The following is a 22889-nucleotide window of genomic DNA, read 5'->3' on the forward strand; positions in this document are numbered from 1 at the left end:
TGCAAGATTTGATTATAACTAAAGCAAGTTAAATAAAAGCTTATAAAGATTTCGATTGTTTTGCTTGCTAAATAAAGCTCGTAATTAGCAGTAGTCTAATATGCAGGAAATTATTGCCAATATAAATTGTAAATGATTTTAGATGCCTTTATTAATATGTTCTGATTGTCGTCTTATTAATTAAACTTTCCCAAACCGATATTGTAACTAATTGCAGGGTAGGTCTATCTTTGTGATCGATTCGGCATTGCCGGTTTGTCGGGCTTTCTACTTCTTTCAGGACTTCTCAGTTTTTTATATATCATAATTTAAGGGTGCCGAGCTCGTCTTAAAGGCGACACTCTCGCGTTAGAACTTCGGAAAAGGAAATTTCTTTCTCGGGTCGTGAAACTGTAGCTAGCTTCCTTCTTTCCCGGTCCGTCAGACCGTTTTGGATTAGTGTTCATAAAAGTATGAATATAATTTATATAGCGAAAATATTGTATTAATGTTTTATAACGTAATTAGTTATAAAATCTCGTTATTAGAGTTATCGAAGTCAAATTAATTAAGCATTATGTATTTTATGTGACATTAATCTTCACCTGCATTTCAAGATCGTATATGATGTGTACATCATCATCTAATACAGCGTTTATTGATTGTGTGCTGATGCGGTAAAAAAAAGTTGTTTGATTGGTTTCTACCGGTAGCATTTGCGTACAGTATTCCTTAAAAATTTCAAAAATTAAAATAAATATCAATACATTAGCGATCCAAAAACCTTAACAATCACAAAATTGCGTACGTTGCAGAGGCTCAACGTAATGCTTTAGCGGAATTCCGTAAGATCAATGACCGCCAAATTGTTTATCTGTAAACAGATCGGATGTTGGCAAATACTGGTCGATACTTTCTGTATTTAGCAACATAAAACACGCCACAAATAGAACCAGATTTATTTATATATTTCGAGATACGTTTTGTTAACTTTTTTCTTTTGAATTGCTGCTTACCGCGTTATTCTAATCGCAACAGTAATAAAGGTTAAAATCATTTTTACGGTTTTTATTAAAAATTAACGCTTTAGTAATGACGGAATTATTAGCAAAAATTCAACTCATAATAGGAATGACCGATAACGTTTTTTTCTTTTTCTCGGGATCGGTAATAATTTTGGCAGCCGAATGAAAACACGCGTTCAAAATGATTTTATGTAGTATAAAATGTACTAAAGCGGTGATTTGTGGCTTTTAATTTCTTAGGTTACATTGCTTTTTATGTAGCTTATAAAATGTGCGCACTCATTAGTGGAGTAATACTGAAAGTTAATATAGTAGGGTTTTTTATCATGAGTCGGGAGGACATTCAACTCCTGTTTATTTCTTTGTAAAACTTGCATAACCGGTGTTAGTGGTTGTTTTGCAATCTAGCAATGCTTCTAAACAATTTTATTTTAAGTCCGTTAGTTTATTTTAGAATTAATCTTTTACTCGTCTGTCTATCAAGAAATGTTTTAATGTATGTTTAATTTAAGCTTAACGTAATAAGAGAGCACGAGATTTCTTATTTTAATTGAAATTTACTATTACACTATTATTATTATTATTATTATTATTATTATTATTATTATTATTATTATTATTATTATTAGTGGGAATATCTAGGTAGTTGATGAAATTATGTCCAACCTTTCTTCTAGTTAACAAAATTTGTAAATTTGTTCGTGAAAATGTGAGTAATTTTGTTGGTATTACTTTCACGTAGTTATACACTCAATATTTCAAGATTTATTTTCCCGGTTTTAAATGTGTTATGAATATTAAAATAAATTTTTTTTTGGCCTCTGATTTCAATATTATTATTCTGAATCGTATACAACTTAATCTATAAATTATTAATAAATAATGTGTAACCGGTATTTAATAGTTTGCCTTTATGCCTTATTTTTGCAAAAATAAGCTAAATTTCCTGCCCAAGGGCTTCTTTTTAACCCTCCGGGACTACCGTTAGGTAATTACGTAGAGATGAGGTTAATGATTTGTAGTGTGTGAAAAGAATATATTTTCTTTACGTTTTGGTGAAAGAATTATTGCTTTTGCAGTCATTCCCTAAGTTGTAAATGTTTTTACTGGCCTTTATGCTACACCGATAAATGTGAACGTCATTGAAAAAAATTGTCAGTTATCAAAACTTAGAATTGCATTGTATCAGATGAGCCTCAAGGGATAATTTAATATTTGGCTTACTGTATAGCTTCAGTGCGTTTGCCATACGTAAGTTAGATTTAGCTAATGTACAAAGTTTGATTTTTTCCTTTTTACTTCTTTGTATGAAGTAAAGGAAGTATTGTGATCGCGAAAAATTTCGGTTGTCAGATTTCACGGAAATATCCATTTTGATTAGTACGGCGTGACGTCTGTACGTATCTCGCATAACTCAAAAAAGTTTAGCCGTAGGCTATTGATTGCAATCGACTGAAAGTGTCCAAAATCCCCAAAATTTTGATTTTTTTAACTACAGTAATAAGCCTTCACTTGAGTTTTCGAACGATATTATAAGTGGTACCTATTTTCATTGGTTCCAGAGATATAGCCAAATAAAAGTTTAATTAATGAAATATTTGGTTCTTACAAGGCACATCGGTTCGAATCCCCTTTTTTAACTTTTTTTAAATTAAATATATTGATTTATTTTTATTAACTAAATTTAATAGTAACAATAAAATAAAAGATATGAAAAAAATCAAGTTATTAGTGAAATAAAATCTTATGTTAAAAATGTGTATATGCAATTTGATAGCAATTATTACATGTTACACGTGTGTATATGTAATAGATCTGATGAAACATCTGATTATTTAATATTAATTGAAAATTATGATTTAGAATCGTATTAGTTTTGGGTTTTCTCGTTTAATTTTATTTAATTATTCTGGAATTTCTGTTTAATTTTTACCACATTAAAGTTAACTGAATCAGTCACATTAAAGTGATTGAAAAATAGTCCCTCACAAGAACAACATGTACATTGAGTAAAAAAAACTTCTTAGTTCGTTACTCCTCTGATATTGTCGGACAATATTCTACCTAAGTCGGATCATTTCGTTTGTTTTTTGTTGCCAGTCATTTAATCGCTCTTTGGTTTGATGTAATTCTTGTGATCTTAATTTGTGTACACGTTCTCTAGTTTCAGCAGTTGTGTAACTGTCCACTTTATTAAAAAATTGGGGGATCGTATCTCACTTTCAAATGAAATAAGTTTAAATGATCTGCAGCAAAAAATCTATATGTAATTTAATAGGCGTACAAGGAAGTCATGTGGAGTCCACATCAGATTTTTTCTAGTGCAGCAATTTCGAAAGTTAAAGTCCTGAAGAGGTAGTAATGCTATTTTTATTATAATTGCTTGAAAAAATTTTATAACGTTTTTTTGAAAAAGAAAAAGATTGTAGGAAGTGTATAATTAAAATTGTACCACTTACACTTAGGTTTCCCAGCAGTGTTCGGTTTGGCTGTATAAAATGTTTGTTATTGCGAGAGGGTCGGATACGTTATAGGGGAAGTAAAAACGACCGGCTAGACCTTTCTCGGCTTATCCTCGGGGTTGTGCTTGAAATAGAACATCGTGTCTCGTCGTCGACCCACGCGTTGCCCCGACAGCCTATAAGCAGCATCTACTTGTAGCATCCAATAGAGTGTCTTTCCGGACGGAACAGATCGTTTTCAGTTAACAAGAAAGTTTTTTGATCCATATTGCTTAACCGTATGTACTTTAAACGTCCAAATATTGCCTGAAATGCAAAATACGCAAAAGAATCTTTTTAAATGTTAACGTTTAACACTTGTAAAAAACTTTTGTTTGTACTGCATTTCGCTTTTTCATTTTTAGATCGATGTAAAATTATTCTTACTTGCAATTTAACAACTTTGTCTAATCTCCCGGATTTGGATTAAATTATTATTTGATAACTTTTTTATCTCTAATGTTGATCGGCTGAGATGTAATTCATACGTTCAAATTTGCAGGTAGTAATTGCTTATCGAAGTAGTATTTTAATCGAATGAGCATCTTATTGTTCAATTTTAAATTATACAGATACGTATTGTTAATCAAGTGTGAACAAAGTTCAATACGTGAGCATTGCGGCTGGCCAGGATGAGATTACATTTTATCTGATTTTTATCTTGCGCAAGATTTATTGTTTTCATTATATAAACAAACTAATGTTATATGTAATTTACTCATGATATTACCAATAACTCTTCGCCGTACTTCAATGTTTCTCTTTCGAATTTTAGCGATGAGGAATATATAGATGACATTAAGGTTATACGGCCGATTTATTTCGCGTGTATTAATTTCCTTACTGCGCAAAATCTTAATGCAACATTAAGCAGCGTGGCCGTGAGTTCCAGGTCTGGAAGACATCCATTCCTGCTTAGCGGTTTACATTGTGTAAACGGATCAGCTCATCTTCCACAAGAGGAAGAAGAATTCTTTTACAAACTTGTAGAATTATTATTACTTGTGTCATTTCGTGTATGACTCTAATAATTACTTTTATTTATTTTATATTTCTCAATGCCATTGTTTCCGTCGTATAAATCATACGTTTTTCTTGTTAAGAGTTGTTTATCGTACACTTTTAACGGTTTGATTTTTAGTAATTTGAAGCGATTGCAAAGAACTTTGGTTTCGGGTGAAGAGTGCACACAAGTTCTAGGATGCGATCTCCAGGAACGGGGTAGTTTTCTTAAAAATTGCTTCTATTTTTTCCAAATTTCGATAAAAACTTGATCGGTTAAAAGAATACTAGTTAATTTTTCTAGAGGGATGCTTATACGGACATCCTTTAAGCAGTTATTGTAGTTAAATGTTACCGCATTAAAATAACTTTTAAATGAGAAGATGCTTATTGAAGAATTGTGTTTGACGAGCGTGCCTGATTAATTAAAAAAATAAAAATAATATTTAATAAAGTTTGGCTTGTACTGTTTACCATATCCATTTCGAATACTTAATCCAGAACTTAACGCTAAGTTCCTTAATGACTAGGATTTATGTTTTATCCGTTAAATACAACCTAAATGTGAAAATTCAATGTTCAAATATCTTAACGAAGTTTGCAAATTTCAATAAGTTTAGTAGCTATATTTTTATTGTACGTATTTTAAATTTTATTTTCATATAGTTAACATTTCATTTTTCTTAACTTTAGTTGTACCTGACGCCATTGAGTCAAGGATTAAAATGTCTTTGTTTCGTCAAAATATTAAACTAGGGTTTTTTTTTACTTCAGATGAACTGATTGGAGTGAGTATTAAGATATTTTTTATAAGAATATTCAGTTTTACTTGTGAAAAACCTTGACATGCTGATAGGCATGATCTCCCGTAACGAAATCTTTATCTGTATCTAGTGTGAGGCATTGAGATGTTCCAATACTGGTAGGTAACGATGATCGAGTATACGATAAAGATTTTTATTAAGGTAAGGTTTGATAAAAGAAAAGTTAATTATCGATTAACTTATTTTTAATTAAAAAGAAACATAACCTATCTGGGAGGTAAAAGCATTGGAAATAATATATACGTCGAACAAAAAAAATTATAGAAATTTATGTCAAGGATCTTATTTTAAACGCGATAATGATTATTTATGAATAATATACTTGTTTGTATTTATAATTATACTTTATTTGTATTATTAAGTAATGTTCCAACTCTTACCTGTTACAATGCAGTATTCGTTACGGGGGTCACGTTAAACGGTTGAAGCGAGTGCACAGAAATTGTGCCGTATGTTAGTTAAAATGGTGTATATTTATATTATCTGAAAATTAAACTGCTTATTATGATATTCTATAATAACTAATTATTATTTGGAACTAAAAACAATTGTGGATTAATTCTTGAAGGAATTATTTTTAACGTGTTATTAGTATATTTCTTGTAGGAATTCTTCCTATGTAAATTAGAGTAGTTTAATTATTCATTTACACGTTGAATTAGGTGTTATTTTCAATAAACAAATTTTTTTTAAATAAACTATTTTTCAATAAATCATTTTTGACACGTTATGTGAGCGTTAATAAATATTTGAAATTGATATTTAGTTTAAATGTAATAAGCAGACGTATAACTGCTTTGGAAGTTTCTTCGTTGAACAGAAAATTAAAAATCTCGCTTAGGATGAGGTTTAAGTTAACAGATACGAAACCTGAACTCTTCAGATTAACAGCTAGCGTGCAGTTTGTATCGAATAACTAGGTTACTGTAAACTTGTTTTAATCTGCTTGCAACCGGCTCTCGAATCAAGACATTTTGCTCTCGAGACATTTTGTTTAACTGTAGACAAAAGGAAACTTATCGGGAAAAGAAAAGAAGCTTTTAATTTTTCAACATAATTTTTAAATTGAAGATATAAGTACATCTAGAGTTAAGTGGATTGAATGATATTCGGATTAACGGAGTATTAAAAAAAAGCTAGGTTATGAGGTTATGTTAAAAAAAAAACCGAGAAATGAGAGGAATAATATTTTTAAAAAATTAAGTGCAATGAAGTAAGCACAGTGCAGAAGCATTTGGTTAAAATAGAAGTGTTTAAGATTGTTTTTCCAGTTGTATGGATAAATTTCATTGTGTTAATGAAAAATAGTGTAAATAACAGAATAATTTTTTTTTACAAAAAAATAAACATACAATAAAAAATGCCTATCGATAAAAACTAAAGTCAGACATTACCAAACTGTAATTCTTCCAGAAATACAATACGCTAGCGAGACTCTCTTCGGAACATACACGATTGGAGAAGTAGAAAGGATCGAAAATATAGAAAGGAAGATAGTCAGAAAATGCATAAACAAGAAAAACATACTAGAAGGAGAGTGGAGGATAATCCCAAATGAAGAAGTATATAAATTAATAACCCTGCTAACAAATTTCTTCAGGAAAAAAAAATTCATTCTCGGGGCACCTACTTATAGCAGAAAACACCAGACTTGCAAACCAAATAATTAACTTATACTGGGAAAAAACAACAAAACCGAAATGAATAAAGGAAGTCCGAAAAGATCTAATCGCAAAATCTGGAAATACGACAAACTAATTAAAACTAATATAACATTTGAACCTAAACTCAAAAAGAAATCCAACAGGGTGTATTCAGACGAGGACAGGCTCCAAAGATCAGAACGCCTCAAAAAGATGTGGGGGAAAAGAAAAGAAGCAAGAATTGAACAACTCACACGATTCGGAAATAAGAAGAACCGATTACAAAATGGACTGGCCCAAAAACTGAACTAAAGTGATCTATGAAGTCGTAAAAGCAAAAAAATAAATAAATTGCTCCGGTGATGAAGGTACGAGTAAATGATTGGTCCGGTTTCGGTTGCACTTAATACTGTAATAAAATAATTGCTTGTAGAGCGTTTTTTTAAAATGCGTACCTTTGTACGTATGCTCATTTATTATCGAAGGTGCTTATATTGTTTAGAATACGTTGAAATGTTTTCATTCATTCGACCAAGTCGATAATTCACGTACTATTTACGTATTTTTTTACGGATTTTATTATAGTCATCCTTCCCTTATGTTATATAATTTTTTGCATTATGGTAACAGAAGTAGCAATCGAACTCTATAAAATTTTGACATCGTCGAATGTAATCATTTCGTGCATCACCGATATCTTCATTTCTGTTTCAAATATTTCTTTGTTCGATGTGAAACTGTATTTTTTTTTAAATATGTACGAAATTGAAATTGTAGGTCTACATTTGTAAAACGTATATGATCCATCGTCCGAATTAAGATTAATGCCGTTTAACGGGATCTGTTTAATGATGTTTTACCGCATATTAAAATATGTATTGATAGAAATCATTTTTTTACCTCTTCTTAAAAACGTGCATGGAAATTAAATTAATGCTGTAGACTTTTAACTTAATACTCGTTATGTTTTACGTCTTCGTTTTAGAGTAATTTTGAAAGAAATGTTGTGCGTGTGTTGATCGCATTTATTTCTTACTCGTACATAACATTTAACGAATGCGAAATGACGATGTTTTCTATAAGTGGCCGGCGATGTGACGACTCCTCTGTGCACTCGGTTGCGAAATGTGGACTGTTTTTTTAGACGACGACGCCCTCGATTCATCGCTAGTGCCAATTCGGGCTGGTTGTTGTTTTGTGATGTGTCGGCAGGATATTTATTTCTTGAATATTAAAAACATGAAATACACATTTCTAAGTATAAACAATTTTTTTAACGTTTTAATTTTTATTTGAGGGTTTTCTTTGATATATTGTTTATCGATATGTATTAGGTTTCTTTTTGTATTCTGTGTGGTAATTTGCATTTAATTTTAAAATACTGAAACTTGTAGCAATTAAAAGCTCTATATGTTACGTTACAAAAGATAGTCAAATTCTTAGTATTTTGTAAACGTTCTTGGCAATAGTTTTGATCCCTCTTCCAAAGAAAGAAGACCATTGTTTGCGTTAGCGACCTTTTTCTTTTTTCCTGTTTTTAGCCTCCGGGAATCACCATCAGCTATTACTTCAGAGGATGATATGTATGAGTAAGTGTAAGTGAAGTGTAGTCTTGTACAGTTTCTGGTCGACCATTTTTGAGACGCTTGGTTAATTGAAACCCAACCACAAAGATTTTTATGAAACCCGGTATCGGCGATCTAGTATTCAAATCCGTATAAAAGTTACTGCGTTTACTAGGATTTGGACGTTGGAACTCTCGACTTGTAATCAGATGATTTGCGAAGACGCGTTCACCACTAGACCAACACGTTGGGTTTGCGTTACCGACTTGTCGGACATGACTATTACGTACTAATCAATCGTTTTTTTGCCCCGATGATAAGAACAAAAAATATATCTATAAATCTACTATTGGGACTTCGGAAGATTTCTTCCCAGAGTTGTCTTAATTATTACTATCAAAATAAATAACATTTCAGAATAAATGTATTATGTGATCTGTTAAGGTACTCTGTATAATATACTCCGTTTAAATGTACGAGTTTGATTTTAGAATTAGTAATGCCCCGTTTCCAAGTATATTTAGTTAAAAGATGCGGAGGAGCTGTATTGTAACCTTTTTTTTTCTTTTTTTAAAAATATAGTCGCATATAATATAATGCAGCGTTGCAGCTGCATTATGTCACCATGAACAAAAATTCCCTACAACTTCGGTCGAATGCGGCATTTTCACGGAGATGGACAAACTTTTATTTTTGTGAATGTAAGAACAGAAACTTTATATATTGGACTTGTCGACAAGAGAATCCTCTATTTTGGTTTCTGTAATTTTCATTATGGATCTCTCCATTTGGTTTTTCTAACCGGCATGATAAATTTGCAATGCACCAGAACTGTGACGGTTAAATCGATGTATTTAAAAATTGATAAAAATAATATGTTAGTGTATAATTATGGAAACGTACTTCATTACAAATTGCGTTTTAAATCTTGGAGATAAAAAAGTGTTAAGAATATCTTTGAATGCGAGTATGTTTTGAAGTACCGTATCCGGTATGATCGTTGAAGCACGTCTATAGTAAAGTATCCCTCCCGAGACTCGTTTGATTATACACATTACTACTATTAAATGAAATGTATACATTAAAGTGGTTTTTAATATTTTTTTTCATTCTTGTGAATAATTCACCGCAAACTTATGTTTTATCGTCCAATTTAAACTGATTTACAGATTAGTCCTGATTTAGATTGATTAGTCCCAACAAAGCTGCTTGTAAATCAACTGTAAAGTAAATAATAAATATTTCTGGGATTCCAGGAGGTTTATCATTTTGTCATTAATAAAAATAGATAGCAGCTGGCGTTGGTCGGCTACTTTTCAGAGTATCATTTTTTAAAAGATTGTTTTTAACGACCGTTCTATTTGATTTAGCTTTTTAAATTGCGTTTACTAAATTTGAACGTAAAATGTCGGTCTTTTTTAATAATTGATAATTCATTTTATTAAAATAAATTTTTTTCAGGTAAAAATTTTGCTTCCACTTCATTACCTAAAAACTGAAATACTATTGCCGGTTCATGATTTCTTGTTTTAAATTAATTGCGATTAGTACTTTTATGAAATTAAGAATGTTATATCCGAATGTTGTGCGTTGTTATGGTGTCTGTTGTGATGTGAAGTAGGTGCATTTGTGATTCGGTTCTTATCATTTATTTCAGTAGTTATAGTTCAAGAACGTTGATGAGATGCAAATTTTCTGGATCGCTTAATCGTATAACACACGTTACTGGAAGTAGAGAACGGAAAGAAAAAATTGTTTTAGTTTTAATATTTATTTAAATACTTAGTTTATATCCGTTAGTAGGTCATGCATTTTTCTTCTGGTTGAAATTTTGCATTTAGGACTGTTCTAACATGTAGTTGGGCACCTCTCCTTTTGATTGCAATTGACTGGACCAAAAGTGTCCAAAAAAGCCCAAAATCTCCCCCCCAAAAAATTGGATTTTGGGCTTTTTCTTAACTGCAGTAGTAAGCCCTCATTGAGAGCTTTTTAACGATATATCATAAGTCGTACGTAATTTCATCGGTTCCAGAGTTACAGCCAAATTTTAATTAATGAAATATTTGGATCTTAGGGAAAGGCACACCGGCTCGAATCAGACTTCATCTCATTTTTTTTTTTTTTTTTAATTTAAATATATTGATTTATTAATAATTATTAACCTTTCTGATAACTAATAATCTTTTTAAAAAAAAGTTACGGTGAATAATAATAATAATAAAAATGAAATAATATCAGACATTTTTGATGAAATAAAATTTTATGTACTATACATTTTTTAAAAATGCGTAGATCTAATGTAATAGGCGTACAAGGAAGGTCATGGTTGTCCACATCAGATTTTTTACATACTAGGACAGTACCTCTAAATCTTAGCATGAAGATTACAAATTTAACTTCAAATTCAGAGAGAAAAAGTAAGACGCCGTGTTTCTAATCAATTTATAATTTATCATAAATTTTTATGTTGTAACTGCAGTTAATTTTTTCCCTTCTGTGAAGTGAAGGTATGAAGTTACATAGTTTATTTCAATTGAGAAAAATTCAAGGTGGCGCCCGTATAATTAACAAGTACTGACTTTTTAATTTACCGAGATGAGTAGCAAACCTGATCCAAAAATAATATCCCGCATCTATTATTATGTTGTTATTATTATTATTACTACAATTACTGTTACTAAAGTACTTTTAATGTAAATGCGTTTTTTATTTTCTATCAAATGATAGTTATGATTGTGAAATGAATAGTTATAATCTAACGTTATTAAATAAATTTTAAAAAACTATTTACTTTTCTTTGTACAATTCTTTTTGAGATTAAGCGTTTTTGCTGTATGTTTTTTATTTTAGTTGCTTGTAGCATGAGGGTATTTTCCAGATGTTAATTCTGGTGGTGTTCGTCGTGGTAACGCGTGTTACATCAGAGGGTTAAAAGCATTAGTCTTAAGCGCGGGGTCGACAAGATTGCCACACCATCTACCTGTGCCGTGATTACACCTTAATATGGCAAATGAAATCTCTCCGTTACTTACACATGTACGTTGCCGAGCTCCACCTTGTCTTGTACTTGCCGACCAGGCCAAGGACTCAATTCTTTGATGACATTTCATCGCATTGCCTTTTTAAGTCAGGCGAAGTTTGTTCCCCGCGGATTGGTGGGGTTCATCGTTCGTAACTTTGAACTTTTTCAAATAAACTCTGTCGTTATGTTGTGGAAGAGCATCATTACGGCTATTTAGTTTTTTCAAAGTTAAAGTAAATTTTAATCAAGTCGCTTAGTGAATTTTTTTTGTTTAGTATTCATAAGTTATGATTATTAACTTAATTAAAAATTTTGAAGCCCTTAGTATACATTTGTTCGTGCAGTTTACCTCCACGTAATGATTTATTTCTTATGCGTGCTGTTGGGAGTTCATTGCCTTTTTGTTACTGATATAACCAAATGTGGTCGTTAATTCTTAATAGTTCATATCAATTGAATTGAAAATTTATTTCTGAAATTCGCCGTGTATTTGTGGTAAACTATAGGACCCGTTTAATTTTGTTAGTTTTCCTTTTATTAGGTAGATTTCATAAGAAAGCTACCTATTATAATTGGTACGAAGATTCATCTTCCGGAAAATTTCACATCCTCCAGACCCCAAAACCACCATCAGTTCAAAAGTTATATATATATTTTACTTTCTTGTGGACGCGATAACTGCTGCCGTAATTTTGCGCCAATTGATACATAAAATATAACGATCCAAAATCTCGGTCGAGTTCGTTAATGAGCAAAATCGGACCATGGTGGGGGGGGGGGGCTTTTTCGAAAAAACAAAATATCGCCATAACTTTCTTACGAAGTAAAATATCGAATTCTTTTAAAGTTCTGACTATTCTTTGGATAAGGGCCTAAAACTTTTTTAGGAAAGATTTTTGATATCGCCAACCATTGGTCCAGGGGGTGGAAAAAATGAAGTTTCGAGGAAAATAAATCGATACCTCTCTTAACAGGCACAATATCGAATCGGTTTAAAGTGGTTGTTAGTCCTGTATTTGATATGACTTAACGGACAAGGGATAACCTAAATTTTGCTGGAATTGTAAGAAGAAGGTGCTTGTATGATAAATATGTGAAACTTTTTTCACATTGAGTAAATTTGAAGTTTTTCTTAACTTTATGTGGAAATATTTTTTATCCCCTACTTAGCACGGGTGAAATTTACCTCCGTCTTCCGGTGTACCGAAATGGATGTTTCTTTTAATGCAATGAAATATGTTTGCTATATATTTGTATTAATTAAGATCGAACAGTAATTATACGTGGTACGGTAGTTATTTTGTGCATCAAAAATATTTTTCTTAACTAATTGTTTTCCTTTAACGGTGCAGTTTTTATGTTTTTTAATGTAGAGATAGATAGTCGAGTTTTACTACCGTTCTAGTAGAGAGAAATGAAATGAACCATAAATTATGTTTGACTCTTTAGGTTCATATAGCCAGTACAGGCTAGCATGACAAAAATAGATCGCGTTTACTTCACTGATCCGACCACACAGTTGCATTGAGTTACCATATTACCCAGCTATTTTTTTCTCTTTATGTATTTTTGATATATATATTGTTATCTGCAGTAATGAGTCCCCCACGCCTTTCTCCGCGTTTAATATTGGCACTTGGCCAAGCACTTAGGGCCATTGATTTCCTCTAATTTTAAAATATTTTTACCTACAATACAGCTCGCATTTAGGAAAATCAATCGTGGTTTTTTGTAATTTTTTAACGTCAATTTTATACCTTGGTGTGAGCACGTGACTAAGGTCATAAAAACTCATATGATAATAAATTTATTACAAAGGTAAATTCGCTGTTCGTGTTCGGTCAAAGGTTTTTTTTTTTAAATATCGCTCTCAGTGAACTGCAATGTGACTGCACCACCATTCATTTCTTTAACATAGTTTCAATTACGCTACTATTTCAGATGATTTTGCCAAAAGGATTGTGATGGTGCCTCGTTTAAGCATGTTGTTAACTCGTTCGTATAAATTTTTTTTTGTTTACCGTAAAGAAAAATAACATTGGCTTTTACGCTTAAGCGGCCAAATGTACCAGTTTAAGATTAGTTGACTTACCAGAGATGCTGGTTCTCCTGTCGATAATGTCTGTCTTAATTATGTTTGCCACTGACGTACGACGTATTGACAAATCCGAAAGTAATCCCAAGGGTGTAAAGGAAGGTGGACGATGGAAATCTTTTCCAGTATTGTAATTAAATAATCGTGTTATATCTTACTTAAATTTTTTCTATTTTTCCAAAACCTTTGACGTTATTTGTATTAACTATTAGATGTTTTAATTATGGTTTAAGTGTGCCTTTAAAAGAATTATTCAAATGCTCGTGAAATAGAAACAAAATACTTGAAGTTCCATGACAAGTACAGTATATACATTTTATTCCGTCTTAATTGTGTATCTCAGGTTCAAGTTGAGTCCGATTCAAGCATTACAGATTGTACATTATTCAGTTTACTGATGATTGTGTATTAGCCACATCACAAAATTTGAGTGAGGCCGATCATATGTAGCGCAGGTTGACTAATAATTTACGTGGATATACGATATCAGACTTGATTATTATGTTGAATAGACTAGTGATGCATGCTCGATTCTCTTATTTAGGGATTCAAGAGACCTGTAAATGTTATATACCACGATCGTCTCTGTATTACAAGTAAACACCGTTTACTTTTAATAAAACAGTTAACACTGTTCAGATTGAATACTGTACGTTAGCGTTTCTCAACCTGGGGGGGGGGGGGATCGCGAAATTAGCCTACAATTTTACACGTAAAGAATAGTGAAATCATATTATTACAAAACAATAATTTATTATGAAACATTTTACATACATTTGTAAGTACACATTAAAGAAAGTAAATTAATGAGATTATTGCGTTTGTTTTTTATTTAAAAGTTTTTCCACATATGGATCTATGTTAGAAGCACACGAAGGAAATTGTTTCAAAGTGATAAAAGACGATTCCTATATTAAGTGTTAGAGCACCCATAGACGAAAAACCCTTTTTCACAGAGGTAAGACGTGGCGAAAAGGATTAATATTTTTAATGCTTCTGCAGTTAAATTTCCATATTCATTTTGACGAGCAAAACGTTTCTAAATGTTCAGGTGTGAATTGTAGTTCGGCAGACATTTCGATGAGCTTGTCGGAATCTCAACTGGTAACTTAGCAGCTGCAACACGTTTTCACCAAATAGATTAAGTAATTAATAAATCATTTTTATCTTCTGGGAAATACTTACAGACTGAATTTTTAGCTCGCGCAAATGCATGTTCATGCTATTCAAACTGTGGTGAATATTAGTCTTCTTCATCCAAATTTTTCTTTTCATCCAAACATCAAAATTTTTGCTTTGCTGGCGAGTAATCCAGATATCAAGCTTCTTAATGAAAGCATGAACTTCGTCGTGTCATAAGTAAAATGTTATCGCGTCCTTGTAGATTCACATTCAAGTCATTTAATTGCGAAAATACATCAATTCATTATTCTGTAAAATCATTGAGAATGACGTTTGTTTATCCTGGAAAAATATCAATTAATCCATCTTGCAATTCCTATAACCAGGTTAATTTTTATCCCCGCGATAACCATCTGATTTCTGTATGGCGAAGAAGATTTTCTTTTTCCCTACTTCATCGCATATTTAACAGCCTATATTTTGTAATTGTCGATTTTTTAATAAAATTAACAATTTTTACAGCTTTGTTTGAGATTTTCCAGCATATTTTTTGTGGCAAGAGCATGTCTGTGAAGAAAGCAGTGCGCCCATTCTGCCCTTTGTACAAGACGGATATTTTAATTTTTTTTTTCTTTTCAGAAATCCCTGTTCTTTACTATTATCCACCTTTGCACAATCACTATACATTGCAGTACATTTTGTCCAATCTATGTTATAGATTTTAGTAGCTTCATAAAAAACATCGTCCTGCTGCATGACCAGGTATTGATTTGCAAAACAATATATATTTTTTTTACTGATCTGTCCTTATCGCGCATTCATATCTCACAAACATAAGAACTGAGAAATGTTTGACACATTTGTCGAGTCATCAAATTAAATACTAAAAAATTCACTTTGAACTCATTTGGTAAATTATCTGATCGCGTAAATAGGAAACCATATCATCGATTCGCCTTTATATTGTGTCGTTAGAAAGCGGGATTTTTTAAATTGTTTACTTCTTCCAGCCCATTAAAACACCGACCATATCAATTGCAGCAGACCATATGAGGTTTTCTGCAATTGTAAGGCGGGTTGGACATCTTAGCTACTCTTAATGCTACGATATAAGATTCTTCAAGTGTACTTTTTATCAATATGGCTTGATTTACAAATAGAAGCTTGTTTATTTTTCAAAGTATGTAATTGTATTTCGAAAAATTCCAAGGGTTTGTTTTTATGATCAAGTTGTTTATTTTCCAAGTGTCTAATTAATTTTTGATAGCTTCTTGCTTTCATCGGAGAGGACTTTTCTTTATATTTCTGTTAAGCCTCCGGAACCACCGTAAGATATTATTTCGAGGAAGAATGAAGATGATATGTATGAATGTAAATGAAGTGTAGTCTTGTACAATCTCAGGTTGACTATTCCTGAGATGTGAGGTTAATTTGAAATCCAACCATCAAAGAACACCCTAGTATCCACTATCTAGTACTGAAATCTGTATAACTGCCTTTACTAAGATTTGAAACTTAGAACTCTCGACTTCGAAATCAGCCGATTTGCGATGACGAGTTAACACTGACCAGCTCGGTGGCTTCATCGGGGAGAACTTGAAAGCAAACAACGTACTGTGGATTTTCATCCATCAAAGTAAAACCATAATTCAAATAACTTTCATGGTACAATCGTGGTTTTTTAACCGGTTGATTCACTGGTTGTTGATGGCTCACTTCGTCTTTTCACAAATTTATCCATTTTGCATAAGAATTAATTTAAAAAAAAAAACGCTGTTTAACCGGGCACTAAAAAACCGAAACCTCAATTATATTATTTTCGACGAAACTATGCTTTTAAAAACTTGAACGCACCAGACGCACGCTTCTCATTTGAAACTAATGTTCTGCAATACCTTACGCCTCATTTATACTTCTGAGAGCCCGACATGTTCGATCATGACGCTCTCACATTGAATATTATGCAAGAAGACCAATTTACAAGGAGCACGTACGCATCAGGTTGAGACTTGTAAGTCGCTCATGTTTGTGGGCACTTCATACGTGTATGTTTCATACCCATCGCTATCAACGCGGCTAAGTAGTTTTAACTAGATTTCATTGTGTTAGGGTGGGGGGGGGGGTCGTAGAGCTAAAAAGGTTGAGAGTCATGCTGTACATGATTCTTAAGTACTTAAGTGTTTGATATTGATTGCTTTTATAAGTGGGATAGACGTATCTTTTATATTTGAGGACGGTTACAGGCTAACAGTGAAGCTTTACTATGCATGTTCTTGATTGCTCTTACGATGTTGTCTTGTATATTTGCCATTGTTTGAATCAATCATTGTTGCGTAATGGGGTCTTAGTGGGCTGTGCATCTGATTAATTTTTTGAACGCATAATTGCTATACAAAGAAAACGTTAATTTTAAAGGAGGTGTACGTTATTCTCGTAACATGAAAAGACCTTTCTTTTCCCTGTTCGGGTATTACTTAAGAGGATGATATTTAGAGTGTGAAGTGTAGTCTTTTACAGCCTCAGTTCGACCATTCCGGAGATGTGTGGTTAATTGAAACCCAACCACCAATGAACACCGGTATCTACGATCTAGTATTCAAATCCGTATAAAAGTAACAACTGCATTAACTTCGCTAGAACTCTAGACTTCCAAATCAGCTGATTTGGGAAGACGCGTTCACCACTAGGCCAACCCGGTGAGTTAACATGGGAAGACCTATCAATTGTTAAGGAATTATTGTAATTCTAACTGTTAATGAATGATTTGTTTTATAATTCAGAGTATTACATAAAAGTTCGCACTGAGTTCGAGTTATGACGTAAGGCTTTTACATAATTAAATGATAAAGAATATGGTTGGCGTTTCGATAATTTCGTATTCGAAATTAACTAGTTTTAATTTTCAGAAGTGATTATGGGTTGTACATATAAAAATTCTATTCTGTCTTTACTGTTTTTCTTGTTTGTTTTATGCACTTTTACACTTACGTTAATATTGTTTTATGGTTTGCAGGAATAAAAATAATTATTAATCTTACGTGAATTATTTGCGGTATTAATAATGAGAGATCTTTTTTTGGTCGTACAAGTTAAATCGCACACAATATTAATAAATATATTAAATAAAAAATGTAAATTTTTGTCATCACTGTATTATAATTATCTTAGTTGTAATAGTTGTTACTTGGGAAACCAGTGAAAAAATAAATCTGAGTTAAGGATAAACGTTCGCGAGCGCCTTGAGTATAAACTGAGAAAAATGCCTTTTTTAATGATAACATTAACAAATAATAATGCTTTTAATTTCAAACACTTGGATTTTTTAAATCGTGCAGTATTTTAAGTAGTATGAGCAAGTAATAAGATAATGCAGTAATAATTATTTATCGCTTCCCATTAGACTGTCGGATTGCTTTTGATATCCCGTATGATCCTTTTAAAAAGTATTTAATAGTTATTAATTTTGGCTTTAAAATGAAAACTGTATTTTATATTTGGTAGTTTGATATAGATTTTGTGTATTAACCGTAGAATAATGATAAAGTTCCAACCATTGGATGGCTGTTTTAAAGTGATTAAAGTAGCCAAATTAGATCGATAAATTAAAATGAACATTTTATTTAAGTTACTCTTTTATTGTGATTCGGGTAGTACAAATACGATATTTCGCATTCACTTAAAACTCCGGAGCCAGTTAATCATCTGTAATATTTATTTCAGAGAATTCTTGAGTTCATGTCTGGTGGGTTTATGCCGAAGAAAAGAACGGTAAGACGTAAGTCGAGGAAGCGCTAGTTAATTAGAATGTAATGCAGACGATTTAGTGAAGCGAGCAAGCAGACCAGGTGAATGACTCATGCTGTATCACCGTGTTGTTTGGCGGGGCGAACAGCAAGGAGGGGGAATTATAGGTCTGTTGTGCACCGGTTCTAATCAATCCCACCACGGTCCGCTGGCCGAGACCTCATCTTGCGACCATCTTATCACGATCTTTTCGGTTATACGCGAGTTTTTTTTTATCAATTTTTTGAATTCTTACTGAAGTAAAAAAGCCCTTCTGATTTTAATTGGCCGAAATCAAATTGAAAATATAATATTGCACGATCGACCGTTACTTTATATTTAGCAAAATTTCAAAAGATAAATTTTCCCAAAACCTGCATAATTTTGCCAAAATGTATATTTTTATGTAAAATATTGTATTTTTCCTGTAATTTAAGTGTATACAAACAATTTTCACATTGAAGAAAAAAAATTAAAATTTAATTTCTTTAACCTTGTAAACTGTTAATATAAATTTTTTGGGTGAGATAACACATTTATGGTACAACATTGATATATTTTTACTCCAGCAAATAGTTTCGGAAACTTTTCTTTAATGCTGATGGAATGTAAATTTTTAGTACAAAAATTTGAAATTTCTTAAGAGTGGGTATGTCATTTGCTTGTGTACAGGCCCATTCAACTCTTCATGTTGACTGTTGGCCTCCACCAAAAAAGTAACAGTACTCTTTTAATATAATCTTCTGCATTTATATGGTGTTTTATGTTTTTAACCAATTTAATGTATTAAATAATTTGTATACTATTCTACACAAGTTGTAAATACTGTGATTTTTTTTTGCTTTTATTTTACTACCTTTCACTTTTTCATAATTAAAATGATGAAAGATATTTTTATCCCTGTGGAAGCGATTTCAAAATTTAGATGTTAATCCAAATTTAATGGTGCCCCTGTGGAAAATGCTATCTAATTTTTGCATTTGTCTGTTCCTAAAAGTGTATTTGATTTTGTATTAACAATGTAATTTATTGAACAGATTTTTCATCTTAGTATGATCAAGGCATTGATATTTGATAATGATGGCCAGCTGTAACATTTAACTCACTTAAATTTCATCGATGACAAAAGTTTGTTACAGAAGTTATTTTCTCTTTCTTTTCCTGAAACAGAATTGTAAACAGTTGTGTTCAATACACTGACATTGCTTTGCTTGGATGCCAGTATTTGTTATTTTCTATTATCATATTTATAATATTTTTTCATTTCAAAGTGTAATGATCCATAATTAACTCTCTTTTAGGCTAGGAGTACTTTTTCATGCGTAGCAATAGTTGCTGTGTGCATAACATTTTTTATGGCTCTATGTTTGAAGAAAGATAGTGATTAGACAGTTTGATGATCTAGCCATTAGTGGTTTGTTAAGCAGTGAATTATTCCCTCCTTGATTTAATTTTCCTTCAATTTGTATCCTTTGAATGTTAAAATAGATGATACATGCATTTAATTCTGTGTTTTAACAAGAGTTTGTATATCTTTATTCATTTTAGAAATGGTAATTGATAATTTTTTTCTTTCAATATATTTGCACATTTAGGTGACATTTTTATACTTGTTATCTGTAGTATAAATTACCGAGGAAGACATCTTATATTCTACTATTTTATAATGTTCCCAAAAAAAGAGTTTGAGAGAGATTGTCATCAGAAAAAAAAACAATGCATGTTATCAGATACATGTATGATCTTAAGGAGATCCTAATTTATATAAAGTTTTTATTCAGTTTTGAAATTGTAACGTCAAACAATTGTAGAATGTTCTCATAATCATTGTTTGTAGATTAATTTATAAGTAATTGTAGTAGTTAAATTTTGTATAACAAAACGCTGGGTTTCGTGGCTGACAATCAAGCCATGAAAATTACCTTGATCTCTGGAATAAATTGTCAATTTTTTATTTATCAAAATATAACAGTGTTTGTAATTTATTTGGGCACAGTTGAAGAGGATTTGTTGATTATGTTTCAGTTTAGTTATGCTATTGGTATTGTTCAGCTGAGAGAGATTTTGTAGCTGTGTGTGATGAATTAGTTTTGTGTTTACAAAAAAAAAATGTAATTGTAATGTTTATTTTTTCAGGCTTCTGGAGTGACAGTGTCAGATTCTTGTAAAACAACATATGAAGAAATAAAAAAGGACAAAAAACACCGCTATGTAGTCTTCTTTATAAGAGATGAGAAACAAATTGATGTTGAATTTATAGGTTAGTTAGGTTTATAGGTTAACTAAAGCATTTTTCTTATCTTTCTAACTGAATTGTATGATAATAAATGATAATACAAAGGTTATTCAATAATTAAGCAGACAAATAGATGTTGAACAAAAATGATTTATTAAATGAATACAATTTTTTGTCTACTTTCCACGTAATTCCCACAAGTTCTCTGCACTTATCCCATCTTTTTATGAGTCTTCTTATCCCGTGAGTGAAGAATTCTTTAACTTCATCTCAAAGCCAGTTTTGTACTTTTTTCTTTACCTCTTTCATAGTCAAACTTTGATGCCACGCAAAGCTTTTTTTCATCGAACCAAACAGATAAAAATAAGGGGCAAGGTCAGGGCTATAAGAAGGATCTCCCAACCCACTTTGCCAATAGTTTCCAGCATCAGTTGTGCCATATATGGTTGAGCGTTATTTTGAAGAAGGATGCCTATCCTCTGCCAACCCAGACATTTCCTCTTCAACAAGGGCTTGACATTATCACTCATAGCTGAGTAGTATAAGCTGTTAATAGTGCATTGCTCCTCCAAATAATCACAGAAAATTGGACCATGGACACTAAAAGATGGTTAACATAACCCTGTAATTTCTGGACAGTAATGTTGCCCTAAGTTTTGTTAAAATTCATTTCTTGCTGAACATTGGTTTGTATTTTATACGATTTTTAATTGATATTTAGAAAAAAATATTTTGGTATTCATAATGCCAAAATGATTTCTGCTAATCTAGTTGCATTTTTTAATTTTAAAAATAATTTTCCAGAACTGGCTAAACCTGATTCATAAGTACATTTTTATAGTAGCTGCAAATGGTTTTAAAAATCTATTAATGAAATTAAAAAATTTTAGAACATTAAGTTCTCAGGATTTTCTAGTGTCAAGGTAGGCATAAGATGCTGAATATTTTTCAAAAAAGAAAAAAATAAATAATTTCTATTTTTTTTGTTATATTTATTTTTTCTAGAATGGTTACAGAAACAAAACTTATTAATACAACAAAGAAGTTAGCATTTATTTTTTTATTTGTGCTAATATTGGTAGCTATCATATTGTTTTATAATAAATGTTTTTGTAAACTACAGAGGCATATCTCTCCTGGATTGCACATACATATCTCCTGTCAAGAATCATATACAACCGATACAAAGATCAACTTGAACTGGAACTTGGGAAATACCAAGGGGGATTTAGGCCATGGAGAGGTTGCCTGGAGCAAATAATATCCCTAAAACTTATGGTGAACTTATACATAAGACGGAAAATGAACTTATTCAAAAGCTGAATATTCTGAGAAACCTGGCCCTTCACCCTAAACTCGTAAACATGATAAAATTAACTCTAACCAATACCCAGTCCAGAGTGAAATTCAGAGGTGAACTCTCTCGACCCTTCTCCATAAAAACTGGATTGAGGCAAGGAGACGACCTCTCACCACTCCTTTTTAACTGCGCCCTCGAATTTGTCATGAGAAAATGGTATGAAATAAATCCCAAAAATATAAAAATGGGTACTAAGAAAAACTCCACACTAAATTGCCTGAGATTTGCAGATGACCTCACTCTTTTAGCAAATAATATTCAAGAAGCCAAAACACAAATCATGAGCCTTCAAAACCTAGCACAAAAGATAGGGCTTCATATCTCTTTTGAAAAACTGAACTAATGGCAATAGATCCTCTGGTAATACAGCACATTACGGTAAACAATCAGAAAATTAAAATAGTAAAACAATTTAAATATCAAGGGGAAATAATAACTTATAATTTAAATGAAAAAGTGACATGACAAAACAGGACAAATAAAATGATTAAATCCCAAAAATTAACTTTGTCAACATATAACAAAAAATGCCTTTCGGCTAAAACAAAACTTAAACATTATAAAACTGTAGTTCAGCCAGAAGTCACCTACGGAAGCGAGACCCTTTTCAAAATCACTCAGAAAAACCGAATTGATAAAATTCTGAAAATAGAGAGGAGAACCAATGAATGAAGAAATTTTATCTCTATATTTTTAATATTCTCAAAAAATGCTCTGGTAGAATTAGTAAAT

At 31.6% G+C, this 22889-nt stretch overlaps 1 protein-coding gene across 1 annotated transcript in view; it reads left to right on the forward strand.

Annotated features, from left to right (window-relative positions):
- Positions 1-22889, forward strand: part of tsr (Cofilin/actin-depolymerizing factor homolog tsr) — a 41330-nt gene that overhangs the window by 10941 nt on the left and 7500 nt on the right. The window contains exon 2 of the mRNA XM_075358598.1: positions 20698-20821. Within this exon, the coding sequence (XP_075214713.1) occupies positions 20698-20821 (124 nt within the window). The remainder of the gene's footprint in view (positions 1-20697; positions 20822-22889) is intronic.

This window comes from Lycorma delicatula, chromosome 2 (genome assembly GCF_047948215.1).
Source record: "Lycorma delicatula isolate Av1 chromosome 2, ASM4794821v1, whole genome shotgun sequence".
Lineage (NCBI taxonomy): Eukaryota > Metazoa > Arthropoda > Insecta > Hemiptera > Fulgoridae > Lycorma > Lycorma delicatula.